Source organism: Ceratosolen solmsi, unplaced genomic scaffold (genome assembly GCF_000503995.2).
Source record: "Ceratosolen solmsi marchali unplaced genomic scaffold, CerSol_1.0 scaffold6, whole genome shotgun sequence".
Classification (NCBI taxonomy): Eukaryota; Metazoa; Arthropoda; class Insecta; order Hymenoptera; family Agaonidae; genus Ceratosolen; species Ceratosolen solmsi.
Genome location: NW_011948414.1, coordinates 6,437,044 through 6,460,786, shown reverse-complemented (window position 1 = coordinate 6,460,786; position 23,743 = coordinate 6,437,044). Strand labels below are relative to the sequence as shown.

The 23,743-nt window shown below is 30.5% G+C and overlaps 3 protein-coding genes across 11 annotated transcripts in view; all 3 read right to left on the bottom strand.

Annotated features, from left to right (window-relative positions):
• Positions 1 to 6,558, bottom strand: part of LOC105367902 (LIM domain and actin-binding protein 1) — a 123,223-nt gene extending 116,665 nt beyond the window's left edge. For all 9 annotated transcript variants that reach the window (XM_011506749.1, XM_011506754.1, XM_011506750.1 and 6 more), the window contains exon 1: positions 6,450 to 6,558. The gene's annotated coding sequence lies outside the window, so the exon portion shown is untranslated. The remainder of the gene's footprint in view (positions 1 to 6,449) is intronic.
• A 7,456-nt stretch (positions 6,559 to 14,014) lies between these two features.
• Arr1 (arrestin 1) lies at positions 14,015 to 15,363 on the bottom strand. The gene has a single exon (XM_011506748.1). It carries the CDS (start codon positions 15,293 to 15,295, stop codon positions 14,153 to 14,155), a length of 1,143 nt encoding a protein of 380 aa, XP_011505050.1. The 5' UTR covers positions 15,296 to 15,363; the 3' UTR covers positions 14,015 to 14,152.
• A 777-nt stretch (positions 15,364 to 16,140) lies between these two features.
• On the bottom strand, positions 16,141 to 20,139 carry Cog2 (conserved oligomeric Golgi complex subunit 2). Its single transcript, XM_011506747.1, has 11 exons — positions 20,039 to 20,139; positions 19,711 to 19,938; positions 19,346 to 19,612; positions 18,943 to 19,244; positions 18,749 to 18,866; positions 18,300 to 18,622; positions 18,105 to 18,171; positions 17,850 to 18,033; positions 17,102 to 17,381; positions 16,314 to 16,494; positions 16,141 to 16,239 (listed from the first exon to the last, which is right to left on the bottom strand). Exons 1-11 carry the CDS (start codon positions 20,108 to 20,110, stop codon positions 16,141 to 16,143), a joined length of 2,121 nt encoding a protein of 706 aa, XP_011505049.1. The 5' UTR covers positions 20,111 to 20,139.
• Positions 20,140 to 23,743: the final 3,604 nt, after the last annotated feature.

Sequence of the window (23,743 nt, the reverse complement as noted above, 5' to 3'; positions counted from 1 at the left end):
GGGGGGGGGTGCGGGGGGAAGTTTTTTTTGGGGGGGGGGGGGAGAAAGCTCTTTGTTTAGCTCCGTATCAATGAAGGAAGCTAATGAACCTACGATGTGTAATCATCCAGCAAACATCACGTTCATTTTACATAAGGAAATTCTTATTACTTCGACCGAATGCAAAGCAATATTTTTGGAAGCGCTCGAGCGTATTCGCATACGCGTTAAAATATTAGGATCAAATGTCTCGATAGCAATGATCATGATGATGAAAAGTACCAAACTACTTTTACTGCTCACGCTAAACGGAAGCAAGTTATATAGCGGCGCGCAAAAAGTATAAAGTGAAAAATGCTCGGCAAAGCGTTTAAAGGCGAAAGTGACCTTAATTTTCTGTCGCTTGGATGGTGCCACGACAATGTAACAGTCTTGTCCCTTGTTTGCATAGCACTACCTCCATCGTTGTTGATGAAACCAGAAAAAGTGCGAGTCAAGGTCGGCGGGACGGTCGTTACATTCGCAAGTGGGAGCGTAAGCGTGAAAAGGCACAAGAGGTGTTGAAAAGTCGGTGTGGTGGATTTGCCTATGCGATCGCTCTTTTAACCAGCGATGCAATTCGTGATTAATCCTTGGCTTTAAATTTATTAAGCTTTTGGGCTTATTAATTTCTTTTATGTATTTTGGTCGCTGAGGTGGAGAGTGCTTTGTTGCAATAATTCGATTCGGCTTTCATGGAGCTCCGAAATCCAAAAGTCCGGAATTTCATTAGTGATCTCAATGGGATATCAGTGGTTTGGTTTAGCACCGCCAAACGAATGTTTTACTTAATTTTCACGATCCACGACGTATGGATTATAAAGCGAATTTTTTACATTGTCGTTTTTGAATAGAGAGCGGAAAACTTTTTTTTTTTTTTATTTATTTATTTATTTTTTTTTTTTTTTTGCAAATTCAGATGATACGAAACGTGTCGGAAATGACAGTCGTAAATAATATTTTATATTCGCATTGCAAAGCAATTCCTGCTAATGCACTATTGACTTGCGATGCCGCTCATATTCGTAAAATATGTATGTCCATTATCTTATTGAAACTAATATTACGTGTTTATTATATTTTGGCCTCATCGTTATAATAACGGCTATTTACATAATTGGAAACATTATATATAATTATTATATTAACAATTTAGCATTCGTCATTATAATGTGCGTGAATAGTAACTTTTTAGTTCGTCTTATTTCTTATCTATGTCATACATTTACTAGTAATAATTAAAAATGGATACATCAATGATTTAAAACGATAAATACATATTTAGTCTTAAATGTTTTGATGAAACGATATTGAGCTTGTGTCTGTCGTATACGATTATATACTTTGTACATCTGCTAAGAAAAATACCGCATCGGAATGTAGGTTAAGACAGATTTTTTTTTATTTTTCTGCTTTAAGCTCTATTAACATGACATTGTTTAGGGCAACATTTATAATGGTGCGTAAATATTTATATGTAAAAATTATATTGCAATGATAAGCATTTATATGTTCTTAAAGTATTAGACGTCGATAATCATAGAGCTTTTTCTTCCCTTTTTTTATTTTTTTGTTTTATGTTTAATTGTTTCGTTCGGAGAACGATTGAATGAAAATAAGGTTTATATTTAAAATTAAATTAATCCTTAATCACTTAAGGATTTCAACATTGCGAAGTTGAAATAATTATCGAATAAATAGTACGTGCATTATAGTCGCCCGAAAAAATTTTGCTAAAGGAAACGCAATAAATTATTTATCGATAGATCACTGTTGCGTTAAATCTCATCATGCACAAAAACTCGATCAGTTGGAGCAGTGGCCAAAACCGGTGCATGCATGTACTCTATCTTCGGAGAATGCAATCGGTTGCATCGTGAACTGCATATTTTCCTCTCTCCCTCTTGCTCATATTGCCCCGCATCGCTAGAAATACACGCAAAGGAAATGCACGTATATTTTTAGCGCCATATAATCGCTTGATTAGTCAAGTCTCTTATATATATATATATATATATATATATATATATATATATATATATAGATAAAGATATATAGATAGATAGATAGATAGATATAGATATAGATAGATATATATTCAAATATGTTCGAAATATGCGAATAATAATGGTATATATTTAATTAGAAATTTTACGATGTCTAAAACATTTATAAGTCTGAATGTAAAAGTTTTTATTAGATGTATATAAGAGAACTTGTGCTCTAAGACATAAACGACCTGCCAAGAATACGTAAAAGTTCCAAATTTCTTTACTATGTTACCAAAATACTATCTAACTAGTAAATTATAGTATTTGTTACAATTTTAAACAACAATATATAATAATCGATAAACTATAGTCATAATTATATATAGAAGTTTCATTTCTGTTTTTATTTTTCTCAATAACATGTCTGATATTTTTAACATTAAAAGTTATAAAATTGAAAAAGAAGAAAAGAGAAAAAAATATTTATTTGCATATGAGGTACGTGAAGCGAGTAAAGGTTGAAACAGCTTTTATTAACAGAAAGATAAATTAATGTTGGAAATAAACTGCAAAAATAGGATCCAGAATAACGAGAAGTATTTGAGAATACTTGTGCATATTATTTTAGCGCCGATACTTCCTATTTGTACAAATAAAGAGGGCATGCCTCGTTGGAAAGTGTCCAGTTGATCCTTATGAGAGGAAGGGAGGAATGGAGGGTGAGAGGGAGAGATGGTGAGATGAAGAGAGGGAGAGGGGGGAGACAGAGCGAGAGAGAGAGTGCGTGCGTGTGCGTGCGTGTGTGCGTGCGTGTGTTGCGAGAGATAACGAACGAACTACGAAATTACTAAGCTTCCCGTTTCTCATTTTTCGTCCTGATAGGATCCGCACGCGTAGTACGACCTTGCGTGTCAGCGATACCCCGACTTGGCTTTTATCGGAAACGATACATCGCTTTGCAGATGGAGGAAGCGACCGCGGCGCTTTATCTCGCAGTCTGGAGCTCGAGCTGTGCGCGCGCGAGACGAGGAAATCAATGCGACCGTCTGCAACCAAGGAGTCGACGGGGCCTCCTACTACCATCGTATACTACCACCGTGCTAATATGTACGGGGCTTAATATCGCTATGGGATACTCGCGGGCAGGAGCGTCGATTTTCACGAAGCTAAAAGCGAAAGTACCGCGGCTGATGATTTTCTGCCCTGTTATTACTACAATCTATTGGATTGTATGTGATTTATTCGGGTAATTAGTAAGATACGTGGTGTTTTTCCAAACATTATCGCCTCCGGCACAATTCGTCAGAGAAATATTGTCGTAAATTTGCTATATCAAGCGTTGAGAAAGTAATACTCTCGAGATGAAATTAAGGTTAGGTGTTCATTCTCTGTGGGTAAGCCTTTATGTGGCGGATCGCAGTTTTTTTTTTTTTTTGTCTTCTTCTTTCTATTAGTCAGTCACATTGAATTAAACGATAATAATGCGAGCCCTCGATTTCATTTTACTTGCAAGACATTATTATTTCAGAGTGCGAGAATCTCTGTGTATTTTATGATTAAAAAGTAATGTAAGAGAATGATGAGAGAGATTTAAATTTAATAACAATAAGAGGTCGTATTGTTGACCTCATTGATTCAACGTTCTTTATTTGAATTTAAATTTTTTACAGTTTGAGCGTAGAGTTTTCGATTTGCACTTGTGATATTTTACATATCAATGGCATTATTTACAATCCTGTATTTGTAATTTTACGAATTGTACATTTGATTACGAGTATTGAACATAATATATAAACATATCCCGAGAATTATTTTATCATTCGAGGTAGGATGAACGTATATAGCATTAAATAAATTTCAATGTTCCATTGCACTTAAATTGCAGAATATAATATTCATAATTTAAAATTTTAAAAAATTTAAACTCTACCGACTGAAGTATTGAAAAATGCGTATTATTTATTTATTTTCATATTTTTACCAACTTTAAAAAGTATTTAGTGAAAGACGGGCCAAACGGTGTTATGATAATAGAGATCGTAATTCACATAATGTAAACAAACAATGGCAGCGAATTTATTCTTGAAATTTCAAGTCGCCGACACGATTGCTTCTTTTCTGTTTTTTTTTTCATTTTTCTTTTTTTCTTTTTTTTTTTTTTTTTTTTTTTTTTTTTTTTTTTTTTTTTTTGTTTCGTTTAAACGACAAAGCTTTTACAGATTTTCTCTCGAATATATCGACAAAGCTTTTACAGATTTTCTTACATAATACTTAATTGCAAATGAGATGAGATATTTTTTAATAACAAATTATGCATAGATCGCCACAATGTATCAATTTACGATTACGATCTGACATTAAGAAAGAGACAAAAAATTTTAGAATGAAAGTTCCGATAATCCGCCCATCATACTTTGAAAACATATATTTCTTATCGCTCTTCTCATATTAGAATTCTCGCTCTTTTCATTTAATTTATATTAAATATCATTCGGAAGAAATAAATTAAACGAAAAAATGGAATTTTATTGTCGGTAAAGTGGAGACTGACAAGATATAGCAGAGGGCAACCATCTTCTAAAAAAAAGGCGTAAAATATAGCCTCGGGGGTCGTCGTTGCTGTTGTAGAAAAAGAGGAAAGACATTCTTGTCCTTGAATCGACCAATGCACACCTTATTTAAAGAGTACAGTATCGCATTACCACGAAAAAGTAAAAATAAAGACTGACACTCGGCCGGACTTTACATCTCTCTCTCTCTCTCTCTCTCTCTCTCTCTCTCGATCTATCTATCTCGATCTATCTATCTATCTATCTATCTCGCTCTCTTTAAGTCGGCTCTAATCGTATTATAGGGTAGTCACACTTTAGCTCAACGTACGTAAAATAGACAATAGCGAGTGAATTATTCTTTATTCGAAAATTACGAGTGTATTATTGAAGTAAGAGACTATATTTTCGATTACGACAGTTGGGCGTGGATAGCGACAAAGTATACTTATATTATTATTACGATTAGATATATTTATTAATGTGACGAAAGACAATGTTTCCCTCTTGGTATTACAATCAACAATTATTGTCATTACTTTCGATCGTATTAACAGAATATAATTTTTTGGTAAAACGATACGCAATAACAAACTTGGAAAGGAAATTGGAATATCGATATGTATTTCATACTAAGATTGTTTAATCGGTTAGAAATCCGATGTCGTTAAAAGATAAAAATTGTACTTTTTAATTTATTAAGTAATAAGAAAGGCAAAGTACACGGTAATACAATAGCATTATTAAAAATTCTAATTATAATTCTCTCTTTTAATGTAAAAACCATGACATTACAATAGCGCGTATTTATATAAAATTTCAATCTACGGCATAATAATCGTCGGATATTGAAATTTTTCTAATTATTTATTAATTATTTCACTCTATAAAACATATACTATTGTTTTTCTGTGTGTATATATATATATATATATATATATATATATATATTACTTAATCTTATATGAATTATCGTCATTTTCTAATTATTATTTTCTCCATATTATTTTTAAATAACGATTAATTTATTAATGTAATTGTGACATTATTTCTATGATTAAATATGAAATTTCAACATATAGCATTAACATAATCGGAACAAAAGCAGTCAAATTTTATTAGAATTGTATCAAAGTTATTGAACAATTAATTAGTCCATACAGGCACAATATTAATCAAGATGTCTTAAGGATTACGCTTACGTCTTGTAGGCATTTAAAGACTTACGTTACTTGTCTATGTTAAACCAGACGAGATATCTTTCAAGAGCTAAGTAATGTTGAAAATTTAAATTTTTATTTCTCACGACTTTATAAGATATCATTATAAATTACAACATAAGTAAGTGTAATGCCGGAATGTCCAATTTTCTTTTATCTTAGTTTATCATGATCATAAATATAATCGTATGACTAAGAGCGATCAATTGTTAATGTATTTTAACGGTTTGTCACAAATACTTTTGCAATATGCTAAATTGTATTAGCTCCTACTAAGATTCATTAGCTGGATTCATCATCAAGAACTACTACTATAAGCGATAATACATGAGCGCTCTGTCGGCCTAAACTATAAAATTTGAACTTTCATTCATAGTCTCGAGTATTCCGTAAGATTCTGTTCTACTATGCTACTTTTAAATCTTCTACCCATTAGTTTCGATCCACTGGGCATACATTGTATTGACTGGGCACACTCTACTGCCACTTACCGTAATACGAATGTTGCAGATATTTATAAAGCCAATTAATCGGCGGATTGCGAATTCGCAATTTTTAAGATTTTCAAGACAGTCAAACTTGCTCATAATACACATACACATGTAGGTGGGAGAATTTACACGAGTACGCGCATTACTTTGCGCATCGGATATTCGTAGGCAGGTACTCACGCTAAAAGGAAGAATAAGTCTCGCTTCGCTCCTTCTCGAAAATGCGTTCCGGGGGTCTCTGTCTTAGCAGTATCGTCCTCTTATGCCTTTGCCTTTTCTTCTCTTCTCCTCTCCTCTCCTTCTTCTTCTCCTTCTCGTCTTATTTTTGGTGCGTGCGTGTGCGTGCGTGTGCGTGCGTGGATGTGCGTGGATGTGTGTGTGTGTGTGTGTGCGCGCGCGCGCGCGCGTGTGGGTGTGGGTGTGGGTGTGTTCGTGTGTGTGTGTGTGTGTGTGTGTGTGTGTGTGTGTGTGTGTGTGTGTGAACGAGTCTGGCAAAGGACTACAATATATCGCCGGATCTAAACACCACTGGCAAAAATATATTGCATATACTGTACAAGCACGAAACTCGTGCGTATAGGAATATGCGTTTTAATACCGGCCGCGCGTTTTTTTTCTTTCTTTCTTTTTTTTTCCTGCGCCTCTTAATACATAAATTCTGCACGCTTTTACGGGATGGTCGGGCTGGAGATTGGCGGAGGGCGCGGGTCGACCGAGGGGTACATATACGCGAAAAAGCAAATGGAGGAGGTTTTGAGATCGCGTGAATCGTGAGCGTCCGAGCGGACGATGGGAAGCCGCTTGACAAGAATACCGAATTATAATCAGCGCCGAACACTTTAAATTCTCGATATCTCACGGGTCTTTTTAGCGCCCTTTATCGCCCACTCTCGCGTTAATATCGCCAGCTAATATCGTTACTCCCCCGCGTGAAACAAGTAACTAATCGTGATTTTCTTTCCTCGCGGCGGCAAATGCAGCAATAAAAACATAAATAAAGAATTTATTCGGCAGCTCATCGTCGAGGGAGCGTTCCTTACGCTGCTCGCTGTGGAGGCGGTCGGTGGCGCATTTCTCCCGTTCCATCATCGCCGGTAAATAAGCGTAAGGAAGCGTAAGGAAGCGAATTTAAAAAACCTCGCACGAGTGGCCCAATCCTTGTGCTACGCGTACACAAAGTGGAGCGCTGAATAAATATAAAAGTCCCGGCACCGAGACCACTCGCTGCTCGCTCCTCACTTGGCTCGTAAAAATTCAGTCTTGCTCGTCAAGGACGAGGCGCCGCGAAGGGCAGAGGAGGCAGTGGCACGGAAAAACAAAAAGTGAAAAGGTGCATGTGCGGCGGAGAGTAATGATGAGGGGGAGGGGAGGGGGGGAGGCGGAGAATACGGTGGAGGAGAAGGAGGAAGGAAGGCGTCACGAGGGTGGCGGATGCCGCTGCCCCTCGGTCGCGACGTCGGCGTCTCAATTTCGCGCGAGAGGGAAAGGGATTGGCATCGCTCTGAGGCACACACCGAGGAAAACAAGATCACTTATACGTAGTATACATGGATGGGCCGGCGGGTGCACGCGCGCACGCGCACGCGCACGTGTCATGTATACGAATAGATAGGCAGGCATCAGGACACACGCGAGCGCGCAGAAAGTGAAAATCGCAGAGGAACGCGCAGCCGGTGAGCGATGCTGGCGAGATGCGAAAAAAGAAGAACGGCAGCCCGGGCGCGCGCGTTTACTTCTTTTCTCATATCTTGCCGATTGCACCCCTCCCCTGCCCGCGCCGCCCTCTTTACGCTTGCGAAACGTCTCCCTTTTCTCTTTACCCTTTAGCTTGTCTTGTCTACGGTCTGCGTGTATAAACGCGCGCGCGCGATCCTCCCACGGCGGCGTGTCGAGCGTGACTGAGAAGGCCGGCGGTCTCAGGAGCTCCGGACGACTGCTTCCCTCTCCCTCGGGCGATCGCACCACGTCCGGGGAGTTCGGCAGCGCGCGCACTACCAACGAACGTGAGGTGGAGATAAAGAGAAAGAGAGAAAGAGATAGAGAGAGAGAGAGAGAGAGAGAGAGAGAGATTGCGCGCGCGCGCGCGCGCGCGTGTGTGTGTGTGAGAGAGAGCGAGAGAGAGAGAGGCTCGAAATACCGGAGGTGCTCACTCCGCTGGAGTGATCGCCCTCGCGGCTCCGTCCACGTGGGGGTGGAGAGGCGGATATAGTTTGATACATGAATCGAGGGTATGATCATTAAAGTGGAATGCTAGTGAAATCCCGAGTGAATAAAACTTAAAGTTTTAAATTCGAGCCTCAGGTGTTTGCTCAGCTATAGATTGTTGGCCATTGTTGTATGCATTAGGTATCTGCTGCCAGTTGCGGCTCTGGAAATCGTGTATTCTTAACTTACTTTGCAAATATTTATCGATTTGTCGAACGGTTGTCGTCTAGTTCAACCGTTTTATGAATTCACGGTACCGAGATTTTCAGAATGCACGATCCTCCTCTCCATTTGGGGATGAAACTTAAATGATATCGCATATCGAATCTTCGTGAACTAGCTGGCGGCGAGGAATTATAATTTCTCGTGGAATTAAAGTTTGGGAGAATAGAGAGCGATTAACGCGAAGATAATTTGAATCAACGGATTTCAAGTTTTTGTATTGTATTAGGCCAACTGCATACCAATTTATTCTTTATTCTATCTATATTCTATAATGACTAATGGCAGATTGTATTTCCCTTCTTTTAATAATTATACCTGTCTCGTAATTATTTGAGCATAATTATTCAAGTTTATTTATTTGACATTAGTGCTTTTAAATAATCAGAGAGACGTTATTGTTTTCGGTTCATTGCAAATTTGATTAAATTTATTTATGGTTTGATTTTAAAATCCACGCAACATTCTCCTTCCTACATTCTACAGTCTTCGTCCTATTCTCTGTAAAGTCTGTTGACTTTATACATTGTCTTTTAAAACATGCACTCAATGTAAATTGTGTAGTATTTATACTAATATTCATTTTATTTTTAATATGTATTTTTATGTTTGTAACTGTAACGTATTTCCTCTTATATTTGATGCGAGCAAACAACTTCTGCAATTCTCATAAATAAAGTGCGTCAGTCATTTATATTATGTATAGTGAAATTTTATACAATATTATGCATATAAACACTTCGACTAAAATATATATAATGACTTGCATGATTTACTGCATAAACAGAATTAAATAATATATTTTTAAAATAAAACTGTCATTTATGTAACAGTTTTCTTAAGAATTTTGTTTACGCTGCCGGGAAACTCCTAAAAATAAAGAGGCGAGTGTAGTCTTGTAGTTAGAGTATATTCAGCAGAAATATATTTTAATATTTATAAAAATAATGTATATCAAGGAAATAAATAATTTCCAAAGAAAGAAACGGTTGTTCAACTGAATTGTTATTTCAGAAATAATGTTGCTAATAATTGAAAATTTATTTATAGTATAATGATTGATATTATACAGGCACTTAGACTAGTGATATTTTAGGGTTAAAATACTAGAGAATAAGCAGACACACACACACACACACACACACACACACACACACACACACACACACACACACACAGAGGCAGGCAGGCATATAAATAAAAATGTATATAAACGCACAGGCGCCTACGCAAGATTATTAGAAAATTGTTTATAATTGCATGTAAAATTTTAAAAAAAAACGACTTGATAAGAATTTATATATTGAAAAAATAATTTTCGTAAAATCTGTAATTTAAATTATCTTACTTTATAGTATATAGATCGCACACTAAATTACATACAATATATAAGTTTTTTATAAAGAATTTATAATTTAATATAATTTTTATTCTTTTCTTTTCTCATAGAGTCTTTTTCATTCTTTTTTTTTAAATCTAAAGGAAATTACTTTGACAAAATACATAACTTAAGTTGCAGGTAAAAGATTATCTTTAAAATTTCATTAACGCGATTGGAATTTTATTATTCCTCTTTTTTCTTTTTTTAAGTATTCATAATTTTTAGTAAAAAAAATTTTTATTTTTTTTGTTAATTATTCCCCCATATAAAAGAAGCATTACGTTTCTTATTTTTATTGACTTGTCAAATGTTCGTAGACGTACCTAAAGTGTCTTTAAATAATACATTCTGCTCATTAACAATTGAATACCTTATCGACAATGAAAGCTATTTATTTAATTATTTATTATATTTGTAAATTATGTACAATTAATTTCATGTGAATTAATAAACATTTAACATTTTATATTAATTTCTAAAGTTTAGACAAATTCTAAAGTTTGCTTTGTTAGGAAAAAGCAGTTTTAAAAATAATTGACGTAAACAAAAAAAAAAAAAAAAAAAAAAAAAAAAAAAAAAAAAAAAAAAAAAAGAAGAAAACGAAGTAGATATAGTTAGTGATCCGGAAAATGTAGTACTTTACTAATAACATTTCTTTGCGGTTGTGAAGACTTAGAAAGCAAAGTCAGACTGTGTTGTGAGTTATTCGATAACTTCAAATTATAGTGTAGTATTAAGCATTCGGTCAAGGACAAATACTTGGCGGCGCTTGTGTTCTCTAACTTTTGAATTTTTGTATCTTTTTACAGATGATTTTGACTTACAGGAAGCCTTGAAATGTTATATTATAAAGCGGCTTAAAAATATAATGAAGTAGAGTAATTGTAGTACCGTAGCCGCAGAATGGCATAATAATAATTCAATATAATTCAAGCTCAACACAATATTAGAAATTCCAAATAATATGGAAATCTTACATTGACCTTCATAGTAATTGGGATGAATGAAAATCCAACGAAGTAACGTTGAGTACTATAAAGATAAATTTTTAATTGAGGTTTCATTTAATCCTTATCTGCAAACTATTTGAATGCGAATGGATTAAAAGCTTATCTAAAATAGTAAAACCGTTATCAGGTATTACGTTTAAAATCATTTAAACAATTTGGGTTTAATTTACTAACATTAGTAGTACGCTTTAAAGATTTTCTTTTAAATAGCAGGATAAAAATTTTGTGCAATATTAGTTGAAATAATATTAAAGAAACGATTAATGTATTTTTCCAACTAAATTTATATTACACTAAAAATTATATCAAATAGTCAGAAAAAAAAAACTTAAAGAATATTTTTAGTGTAAAATACATGTTATATATGCCTTTTTAAAATGTATATACATGCGTGTATATTGGTTAGAGATAACATGCTAAAATGTAATTTCTTACGTGATATTAAAATGTCTTCTTTTCAAAATTTCACTTTAATAATTAATTACATAACATAATCATAGGACACATTCATTAAGAAATAAAAAATATTTAAGTTTAATCAAGGTAGGGCAAGAATTTTTTTCTAAAAATGTATTCAATTTCAATACGTTTAATACTTCGAAAAAAACTGCAATCATCGTATTTAACTATTTTCAATTTAAACAAACATAAAATCTCGTTGACTACAGAATTTTTTCAACGATCAGTTGCAAAATTTTCTTTCGATTTATTGTACGGCACTGCGTAATAAAAATTTTTATTTCATACAATTTATTATAGGTAAAAACATAATTATTTATATAATCCATATAATCAATTTCGTATTGCATATTGAAATCATAATATATTTTTAAAACACTATTCATCTGTATTCAAATAATTGTAATTTTGATACACTTATTATGAAATTAATTTTTCTAGATATTAAAACAATATGTGTGTATTTTACATGCATTTTATGATATTATGTAAATATTTGTCAATTCTAACGACGTTATATATAATTTCTTATTTTTTTATCCATTTTGAATCAATTTCTTATTATGACGATATTCTTTATATTTTTTTAACAATTTTAATACAAATATTTATTGTAATAATAATAATACCCTTTGTGATTATTGCATTACTTTTAAGACAATTTTGTATTATGATGTTGTAATATTTAGAAATTCTATATTTATCTAAATTACATTTCCTGTATAATTTTTATAATAATAATAAATTTATATACATAATATAATTACATTTGTAAATTCATGATTATTATAGAAATTCTAAATTCTACCGAAACTAAAAAAAATAAATACTGATTCATATTATTTTTTTACATAACTATAAAATAAAACATACTTATTCATTTAGTTAATATCATAAATTATTGGGAATGATTCGTTCTATTTATTATAAGATTCTATTACTATTAATTTTTTGACAAATAATACAAATATTGTGCAATTTACAATAGCTTATCCTTAGTTCACTTATTTTATTAAAATTTGTATTTCTTGATATCTTTTAAGGAGTTTATTTAAATATATACGAAATTAACATAAATAATCGTAAAAATTAGTAAATTAATTTAAATTGATTCAAGCCTGCCGAAATATATTTCAGCAATAAAAATTTTATTAAGCAAGTCTAATTTTTTCTCGTTTTACAACATATTTAAATAAACAGTTATTATCATAAGGTATAACAATAATTATATTATTAGAAAATATATAGCTTTATTAATATTAATTTTCTAACGTATTTTTTTTTATTTAATATTAAATGGTTTTTTTTTGTTACAAATCTTCACGCACGCATGCACGTACGTACGCATCCACGCATATACCCATCCACGCCGACACCTCCAGCCCGCCCCCTCCCACATTAAATTTTAAATATACAAAATGAACAACGTCTGTTTCTTGAATTCGAATTTATTTTACATTGTATATAATATCTTCATATAATATTTTACAATTTGTATATTTCACATCGTATTTAAAATAATATTCAATGTTCACGTAGATCATATGATCAATTAAATATCACATATACTTTAGTTTAAAATGCTGAACAAAGTATTAGAATATACAAGATATATCATTACATAATAAATTTTTTATCTTACAATAAATAATAATGAATGTTAATTGTAAATCAATTTCATTATATGTGGAATACTTTTTAATTTTTTGTTGAATTTATTTTCAGATTTACAAATGTATGATCTTATAATGATCTTGTGAATAATATACTTGCTGTATGTATAACAAAAATAATGTAATTTTATTATTATTAAAGTTCTATAAATATATTTCAATATCTATTTTAATGTTTTTGTTGTTGTTTTTTTTTAATTTTTTTATTTTTATTTTTAAATAGCTTATGTTTGTTTATTTAGGATACTTAATTATATTGATTAAACGTAAAATAATACTATAAGCATATAAATACGGTCGGTAATTATGTAGGAAAGTCCAAAAATTGAAAAATGCGCTGATTATCAAAATAAAAGGAATTTGAAAGTTTTTAATTATAAAAATGATTAATTAGAAATGCTGTTGTCAAAGTTACAAAATAATTGTAAATATTTATTGTTTAATTAACACGAAAGCCAATGAATACTCTACCGACAATGATTAATTACAAAAACTACTTTACTCAACTTGTGTATTATATTATAAATACAATATTAGACTTTTTAATATCTTTGATGTCTTTAATTTGTTAAGCTTTCGAACAATTATTGAAGTAGATAGATATTATACAATTAGAATATTAAAATACAACAATTTAGTCTCTTAATATAATTATGATCTTTCTCTATAAATAATAAAATAATATATATGATTGCAGTACGGTTTCATAATTCCTAAACAATAGAAGATGTGTAAGTTCGTTGAAAAAGGAATTCGTAATTTTTAGTTATTTTTTCTTGAAAGTAATTGATAAGTGAAATATAAGTGAAAGAAAATTGTATCGAAATACAGTTTTGTAACTTCTAAAGAAGAGTATCAATAAAATAGAATCGCAATTTACTACAATTATTTTTTATACTCGCATCTCAATCAATCCTAATACTTAAAGTAAATTCAACTAATAATTTGCTTTTCCTTCTCATTCATTAGCGGGATGTCTTCGATAGCTACGCTATCTTCGGTAATTAATTTAAATCTGTCACTTGGCTTTGGACGCATGAGTATGAATGGCAACTCGGCTGATAATTCGCCTCCCAATGCTCCCAAATACAGCTTAACTTTAACAGCATAGGATACGACTATACCAAAGTTATCTCTTACGTCCGGCGAAGTTATGAGAGTGCTGGATGCCAATTCACTATTATCGCCTTTCAATTGCCCATCCAAAGCAATACCTCTGCGTTCCTTATTATTTTCCAACTGGGGCTTGAGATACAAGACCTTCTGAAGATTCGAGCCCGGATTAATTGGACATCCATCTTGAGTTTCCACGGAGTCGATCACGGCACGGAACTGACCATTCTGGAAGACGACGACGTCAATCCCTTGCTGCACCAGGGCTTTCATTTTTTTCACTATTTTGTTACTGTTGTTTCTCACGCAGATGCTCACGGCAATCCTTTCACCGTGATGGTAGAGCTGTTTATCGAGAGTGACCTCGAGCTCGAGTTCCCCAGGGCTGAGCAAGAAATCCTTGCGTACGACGGTGCACGGCTGTCTGCCCTGTTTTGTAGGGGCGTATTGGACTTTGCGAATGCCCATGTTGACGGTGCTGCGCTTGTGGGTAACGTCATTCTCGGTTTCACCTGCGTAAACTTTCACAATGTAGCTTACTCCGCAGGGTTCTCCAATTTCGTCCTCCCCGGGTTGCAATGTTACACTAGATGGCGCAGTTTGAACAAACTCGAGCGTAAACGGAACGGCATTTGGGCCCAATTTTTTTAGCAGACGTTCCTGTAGTTTCGTAAGATTATGCTCCATTTTCTTCACATTGGGATAGAGCTGCTCGGAGACGAGGTACAGCTCCTTCTGGAAGTTGAGACCCATTACCTCGTCTTGCTCGCGGCCATAACGAAAAGTGCAGACCAGCTGTATCCAAATCTTCCGCTGGGTGGCGACATATTCTGGATCGAGAAGAACAACACCGTCGACGGGCTCGATGCCTGATAGATAATCAATGAAGTCACGTTTGCCGAGGTATACGGCAATCTTGCTGTTTGGTGAGCATTTTTTAAATACTTTAAAGTTCACCACCATTGTGAGCAAGCTTTTTCCACAAGTCGGAGTGTGCCTGTCGTGTGCCTGCAAGCACAGTGGTACTCGAAAGCTAAGCAGCGACTGCGCTCTGCACGAGTTTATCGGGATTCTTTATATGGACCAGCACTGCTTAGTAACGACGAAGTGATTACTCGAGGGACTTCCTAATCTTGTTATAAAGGATGAACGAAATAAACTGAGTATGTACGTGTGACGATGTAGAGAAGCGCGTGCAGTAAATGCGATGATTTAGGGTTTCTCTAATGTGTCATTCGTATTCATATTCTTTTATTTCTTTTAAAATTGTTGGTCTCGTTTATCGAACCAATGTATGACCTTTCCCTTGGCAAACACTTTATTTTCATTTACGATTTTCATACGATAATATAGCTACACTTTTTTTTATCATACTAAACGCTGCAAAAAAAAAAAAAAAAAAAAAAAAACTGAAATTAGAGATATGCTTACAAGTTTTTGTTTTTGGTTTCAGCTCCCATATATATATATATATTTGCATGCTACCCCATTGGTTTATTAAGTTAAGCTCAACCAAGTGTAATTTATTTATATCGCAACGTCAGAGATTTTTAACATAATAGTTGTTTAAATTTTGAATTTCGTTTTGAAAAAATAAATCTAAAATAAAATAATCTAATATAATAATGCTTAGTTAATTTAGTCTGAATTTTATTCTTTAGATCGTAATATTGCTTTATTATTTATTATTATAAAATAGAAAAAGAAAATCTATTTGAACTATTCATCTTTTAAATATACGAACCTTTACAATTATTTGGTTACGAAAGGCGTATCATTTTTTCTTTACAAATTAATTTCACTATACATTATTTCAGGTCAACTTTATTTTTTGTAGCACTTTCTACGACTTCTAACAATTTTTTCAAGTTTTCTATATTATCTTCTTCTACGTCTAATTCTTTAATCTAAAATAATTCGAAAAATATATTTTCACGATACAATGATGTATTAATGATTATGATATATTATTTATAATTACCATTTGTATGTAACTCGTAACATCGATAAATAATTGAATGTGAATTTTTTCATCGTCACTTATTCCTTGATTTTCAGAAGTCAAAACTCCAGCTGTTTTGTCTCTAATTTTCTTTAATCTCCTTAAGCTTTCTTCCGTTTTTTGTACCGATGTTAATACATCTATGACTAATGACATGTATCTGTTTCAAAATAATCAATGTTATTTGATACATTGCTTAACATATATTGTACATTTTCTCAATATTTCATAGCGTAAAGTAAAAAAGAAAATTTATTGTAGATGTAAGATAGCTGAACATTATGAAAATTTATTTTATAAAGTTTTGCAATAAGTAATATAGTCTTTATGTATAAGTATTGGAATATAACATTGCAGAAGTCTATAAATGATATGTTATTCTATAAGATGGAAAAATTTTGAGTATAACTTATTTGAAATGAAATTTTCATTTTTATATGAAAATTTTTGAACCTTTATGGATGGAATGAGTTTGTATTTTCGAACGTTTTTTCGAATTTTCCAAATTACATTTGGAAGTTTCGATGTCATTTATTAATTTTTTTTCTTTTTTCGTTAGACAATTACAAAATGAATATGGGAATTTCTTAAAAATCCGCAAATAAATTTAATAGAAATTATGGATAATTTATATCATCCTCTGTGACATTGTTAGATTACAATTCAAATAATTAAATTTTAATAAACTTATAACCCATACTCAATACTGTTAATTTTAAGTTAAAGTATTTTACATATGTTTTTTCAATTTAATTTTCGAGACTTACTGCTGAGTCAAGGTTGTTAATGTCAATACGAGCCAGTGATGAATAGTTTGTTTTATGATATTTTTATAATTCTCACGAAAGGTGATCAGGAAATCCAAAGCTCTTTTAACGTAGGCGCAGGGCTTCGTTGGAACTTCTCTATTTGTTCGTCTAAAAAGTCTTGGAATGTCACTAATTTGTCGTAAATGTGTCATACTATATCGAAGAAGTTCGTTAACTATTTCCTGCGTAATGAGGGGTAAACAGTCTTCGAAATCTTTTATTGTTTCTTTCATGCAATCTATAAATTAGTCATTATTTAATATGTAGTTGATGCGTGTAATGATTTTTCATATCAACATAAGAAAAATATGTACATTAAATGATTGAGCATAAACTTTTTAATTAATTCTTTGAATGTAAAATAAAAATGGTAAAATTAATTATGATAAACAATTATAACTTAAAAATTATACTTAGAAATTTCATACTATGTAATTTTTAACCATGAGCTATATAATTTTATATAATTTTTCTAATTTTTCATCAGTTACTATAGAATTTTAATAGAAATTTTGGAAAATAATATATATAATATAAATTACCCTTCAAATTGTGTTTGCAAAATTACGACTTTTTACAAATTTTCGAGACACATGTTTGTTTTATTATTAATAAAAAAAAAAAAAAAGCTCCATTTATTTTACCAAATCTTTATACATAAAAGTTTTCCTCGATTAAATTATTTATTTTTAACGAATGTACTTACCATGTAATAAATTAATTATACTAGGACTTAAGTTTTCGACTTTATCAACAAACTCTGTATAGTGAGATATTTTTGCAGATATTTTCTCTGTATCTGTATATAATCCAACCAGAAATTCAAGTCTTTCTGAATTTTCTGGTCCTGAATTATGACTGGTCTCATTTACTTTTACAACAGGCCAGGCCTGTGATATAAATAACAACCAACGAACAATTTATTTCAATATTAATAGTTTAGCAATATTAGAATCCATACCTGTTTTAACGAAGATCGACACCATTTTTGATATCTAGAACATAATTGAAGGCACAGTTTCCAAAATCTAAAATTTAATTATTCAATATTAATTAACGATTATGCATGAAATATTATAAACAAATTTTAAAAAAAGATGGACTGTAACACCACAATATCTAAATTTATGAAAAAATGTATTAAAATTATTCGTACCTATGAAGAAGTTGAGGGAGATAAACCTCTTTTGCCCAAATCCTTTGGATACAGTCCCAGAGGATACACGTTCCATGTAAAGTAAAACTGTCGGCACTGATTGAATTAGTATTGTTTCGAATGGAGGCTGACGTAATATTTGCAGAAAGAATACTTTCAACGGTTCCTGCTATTTCTTGAAATCGTATTTGGAAGTATACTGGTAAATTCCATTTTTTTAAAAATCGCTCATATTGAGGATGATTTTTTAGTTGATTTATGGACTCTATTGTATCACATTTTTTCTCTAGGGTTAGAAGAAAGTGCAAAGATTCCATATATTGCTGAAAATTCGTACCATGCATATTTATTTAAAAATTTGAACTAATCAATATTCGAATCAATTATTTTATACAGCTTAATGAATTATGTTTCCAAAGGTCAATATGTTTGAAAAACAATTAACTCACTTTGTGAAATAATTCTGGATTTCCTGGTGCAAATATAATTGGTAAATAATCTTCTATTCTCTGTTCAACTTCGGGCCAATAACTATTTACTAAGAAGTTAAAGCCATTTACTGATATTCTAAATAAATATGTTATTTTTAAATTTAAATGGCTATATTACTTAATTTTATGAAGCTATTTCAAATCTAAATTACCTATTTGTTTTTTGTGTTATTTCTAGAAGCTCACTTAATGTACTATCCAATATTTGTTCTAATTTTTTATAAGTTCCATTCAATCCTAGAGGATCATTTTGAAAACTATATTCACTAATGATATTTTCAACAGCAGGTACGATAATTTTTTTCCTTATTATCTCTTCGGCATCCGTTATTTTATCAAGACTTACATAAATTCTCAAACAACGAATTAATGATGCTGATTGCTTTTGAGTGACATAGGTGACAAGCAGCGTGTCCAAGTGAGTTTTAAGACGTTTATCTAATCCATTAATTTCCTACATGGAATAGAAAATAGTTCAAATAATAAAAATATAATCACAATTCTGTATAAACTTAAAATTCTCCATTATATAATATTATATTCTTAAACACGTACATTAATTTGTTCAGTTGTAAGCTCAGATTGACATCGGTTTGTATGAAATTTCAATTGATTGAATTCTGTTGCAGCACGTTCCAAAACATCTGGTTTTATAACATTCTCGGGTGTATCGCATAATGTAAGAATATTGGACAGTTTTGATATTGATTTATGATATTTAATTAAACTATTTACACATTGCTTTCTCTCTCTGATTTCTTTATGTTTATCCAAGTTATTTGTCATTTCTAATATTGTATCGTCTAAGCATTGTCTAATTTGCTATAAATTAATATTATTAATTTAAATTAATCTTAAAATATTTTAATAGTATTATAACACAGTTTTCTATATGAAAATAAAAATTTAATAAGACCAACCATGATTTCTTCCTTTAGTTGACCTAAAGGAGTTTCTAAGTTGTTAATAGCTTTATCTAATCCAATTAAATTACTAGAAAGAGTAACAAAATCGGCATAATCTTTATTTATAAGTTCTATCATAGCCGATCTAAGTATTTTTAAATAAATACCAAGATCGTCTCTCATTTTTTCCAGACTAACATTTTTTCTGTGTTCTTGCAGAAATTTGTCAGCGTCAAATAATTTCTGTAATTAATAAAATACAGCATAAATTTCATATATAAAAAAGTAATATTAGTACGTACAATTATTGAATAGATTAGAAAAGTTATTTGTAATTTATCACCTGTGTAAAATCTAATTCATTAAAACAAAGATCCTTTGGTGATTTTGGAGGAATAAAGTTATTTTCAGTCATCTTTCTCAAAATTGTCCTATAATACACAATTTAAATAATCAATATGTACACTTTGATTTTTATAATTTTCGAGGTTATCTCGGTTAAAGTATGACACGTCAGCTAACGTAAACTGACATCAGTATTCCATGCATTTAATAAATATCATTTATTATCCACTTAATCGTTCCGAGTTTCATTTTACAATATTTGGTAGCTTCTAGCGTGCTTTATTAATTCAAAAATAGTAAATCAAACATTTATATTAAAACATTTTTTTCGTATGAAAATTAGAATTTCAAAATATTTTAAATTACTGGTAAAGTGAAATAAATATAATAATGAATCTGATAAAAAATTTGACATTACTATAATATATTAAGATTACAACATATAATATAATATAATATAATATAATATTACTATATATAATAATACATATAACTATTTACAATACTAAATTCCCAAACATTCTTCTAAATTACAATTGTAAATATTTTAATTACAATTTATTTATGCAATGAATCATTAATGTATTATTTATCATTAAGAAGTGAACAGTCACTTTATACTCACTAAGGATGAAATCTATCGACATCTTATGTCTGATCTGATCTTTGGCCAAAATTATAGAATACATTCCCTTGACAATAATTTCGAATTATAAATATAAATATATTTATTTATTCTATGTAATTATCCTAAATTCTGCTTTAATTAATTTTAAATTAAAAAATAGATTATAAAATTAATTGTTATGCAATGTTACTATAGTTTGAATTAGCTTATATAATGTAACAATAGAACAATATAGCAATTATTCAGACGTAACTTTTAATTTGAATTTGTTTTAAGAAATTGCAGATAATGATGATAATACTATTATTCAATTGCAATATTTTTTTTAATGTCATTGCTTTATATGTAGACACGTTTATGCTATAATTTTTTGTAGACATATATGTCTAACTTACTATTATAAAATGTAAGAAATTTGTAAAAATAATCGGTCGATCCCATTGTTTTCTGATTTATCTTGAGATCGTGACAGTAATTAATATGCTACTGGCGTCGTAATTTAATAAATTTGTTTTCAGTTTATATTATTGAATTATTATTTTTAAGCTCTGATTAATGTCTAGTTTCATAATTCATTCTTTATGCTATATATATATATATATATATATATATATATATTTCATTGAATGTGGTGTACCAACTAGGAATATCTTTACTAGGAAATACCAGGCGCGTTGATGATGTTTTCCCTGGATTCTATCAATATTATATGAATATCGTAGTAGTAATTACGTGTTTCGGCTAAAAAATATTTATCAAAATAATACTCTTATCATAGTACATTTATTTTCAAGATAGCCATTTTTATCATGAAATATTTGCATTCTATTGTGAAATATTAAAGTTATATAGAAAATATCATTATATTAGATATAATTTTTGTTTATTATATACAAAATTGTCATTTATCGTCTAATACCTTCAACCATGTATACATAACAATTTTCATTTATCAGATAAAATATTTGATAAAATTTTTTGGAAATTTATTTGAATATAAATGTTGAAAATATATCTGAAATATATATGAAAGATTATGAAATAAAAATATTCAATGATTACAATGGAATAGAATACAATGGTTATCTAATAAAGTCTTGGTATTATATTATATAGATGAAAGAATATTCATAAATATTATTCATGCCTTGAATTTCTTCAATTCCGTTGAAGTAAAATTTACTTGATTTTATGTACAAGAAATGTAAGAGCTCATATTATTTATGCTAGCGAAAAGGATATTACATTTTGTTTTTACAGTATTATATTTGTATGTTTTCTAAAAAAGAAAAAAAGATAAAAAGAAAAAAAAACTTCCTATTTATCAGTTACAATTGTTTAGTTATAAAAATACTTGAGAAAACTTTTACTTTTTAGTGGGCGGAATATGTTTGTTGTTATTATATAAGATTATGGTGTCTTCATATTTTTAAATAATAACATGTAATTTCTAAAAAAAAAATATAAAAGAAAAGTGTTAGACAATAGTAGTATGAGGATAAATTAGTGGTATAAATAATTTGGATAGGATTGTTATAATCGGTGATTTAATAAAAAAGAATAACAGCAAAAATACATAATACATTTTTTTTTCTTCTTTTTAATATAATTTTTTATCTGCATTATACACTCACGGGCATACACTCGGACTGCGTGTGTGTATAATTTACGTGATATAGACACACATAGAAGGGTTAATTGATTGGGAATTTCAGTTTCATTTAATAAATATTTTTATACGCCATGAATCGCTTAATAATCACGTTATCATTAACCTTATCTGCGAATGATATGTACACAATTATCACACATAAAGAGTTTTCATCTTAAATAGAATCGTTTATTGTTATTTTATTAATATAATTTTTAAATATTTCGTGTTTTGTAATTCTGTTGTAACAAAATCATTAGCGTGAATTCTTCGAATGTTTTACTATATCGATTTTGCTACTGCAGGTGTAATTATACAATATAATACACATAGTAAAAGTGATGTATATGTTTTAACATTACTAAAGCACAAGAAACAGACTTGGGCTATATAACTTTTTTGACGATTTTTATCAATAATTTTGCTATTATAACATTAGATTTTCGATTAACGAAACATTTACACTTGTTCTTTCAATTATTTAATCAAAGTCAATCATTTCGGTGATAATATTTAAAAACAATAATAAAAATATTGCACGACTATAAATAAATAGTCAGTTATAATTAATAACAGCCAATTTCTGTGTCAAAATAAAAATGAAAAAGAAATTTGATGAAAATAATAGCCAAGTACATTTATAAAACGTAGCCATTGGAAAAGCCTTAAATAAAATTCATTATATTAATCGTCGTGATTGTTTTTGAAAGCCTGCAAGAAGATTTCAAATTTCTTTTGTGCTTTAATTATATTCTTATTATTATAATATATAATATATATTATATATTGATATGTTTGTTTACTTTCATTTTTAAGTCTTTCACAGGTGCATGACAATAATTGAAAATTTCTTTTTAAAGGGCAAATAGTTTGTATTCGATTGCTTTTCAATCGTGGACGTGCAATTTAAAAGTCGAAAAGTCATGGGGAAAATATGAGATATTAATTCTTTAACGTACAACATTAACTTTATATATTTAATTATATATATATATATATATATATATATATATATATATCGATAAGTGTGAATAGTTGCATTATTATATAATAATTATTATATTTCTTATGTAAAATTTTTGATAAATGTCAAATAGACAATTAAATTAGCGATATATGATGTGAAATGTTCTTCATCGTAATACATATGTTTATTTATGGTGAAACGACATTCTATACCTCGTAAGGGTTTACATAATGACAGATTCAAATTACGTTTTATCTAATTTTTCCGACATTTATGATAATTTTTTTTATGCTTTCAGAAATATTTCAGAAATACGAGAATTAACAAGGAAGTAGATTTAGAAAATTGAATGCACACAGTATATTATTACACGCACGCGCACACACACACACTCACGCACGCACGCGCACACACACACACACACATATATATGTATATTGTATGAACACCCGAGATA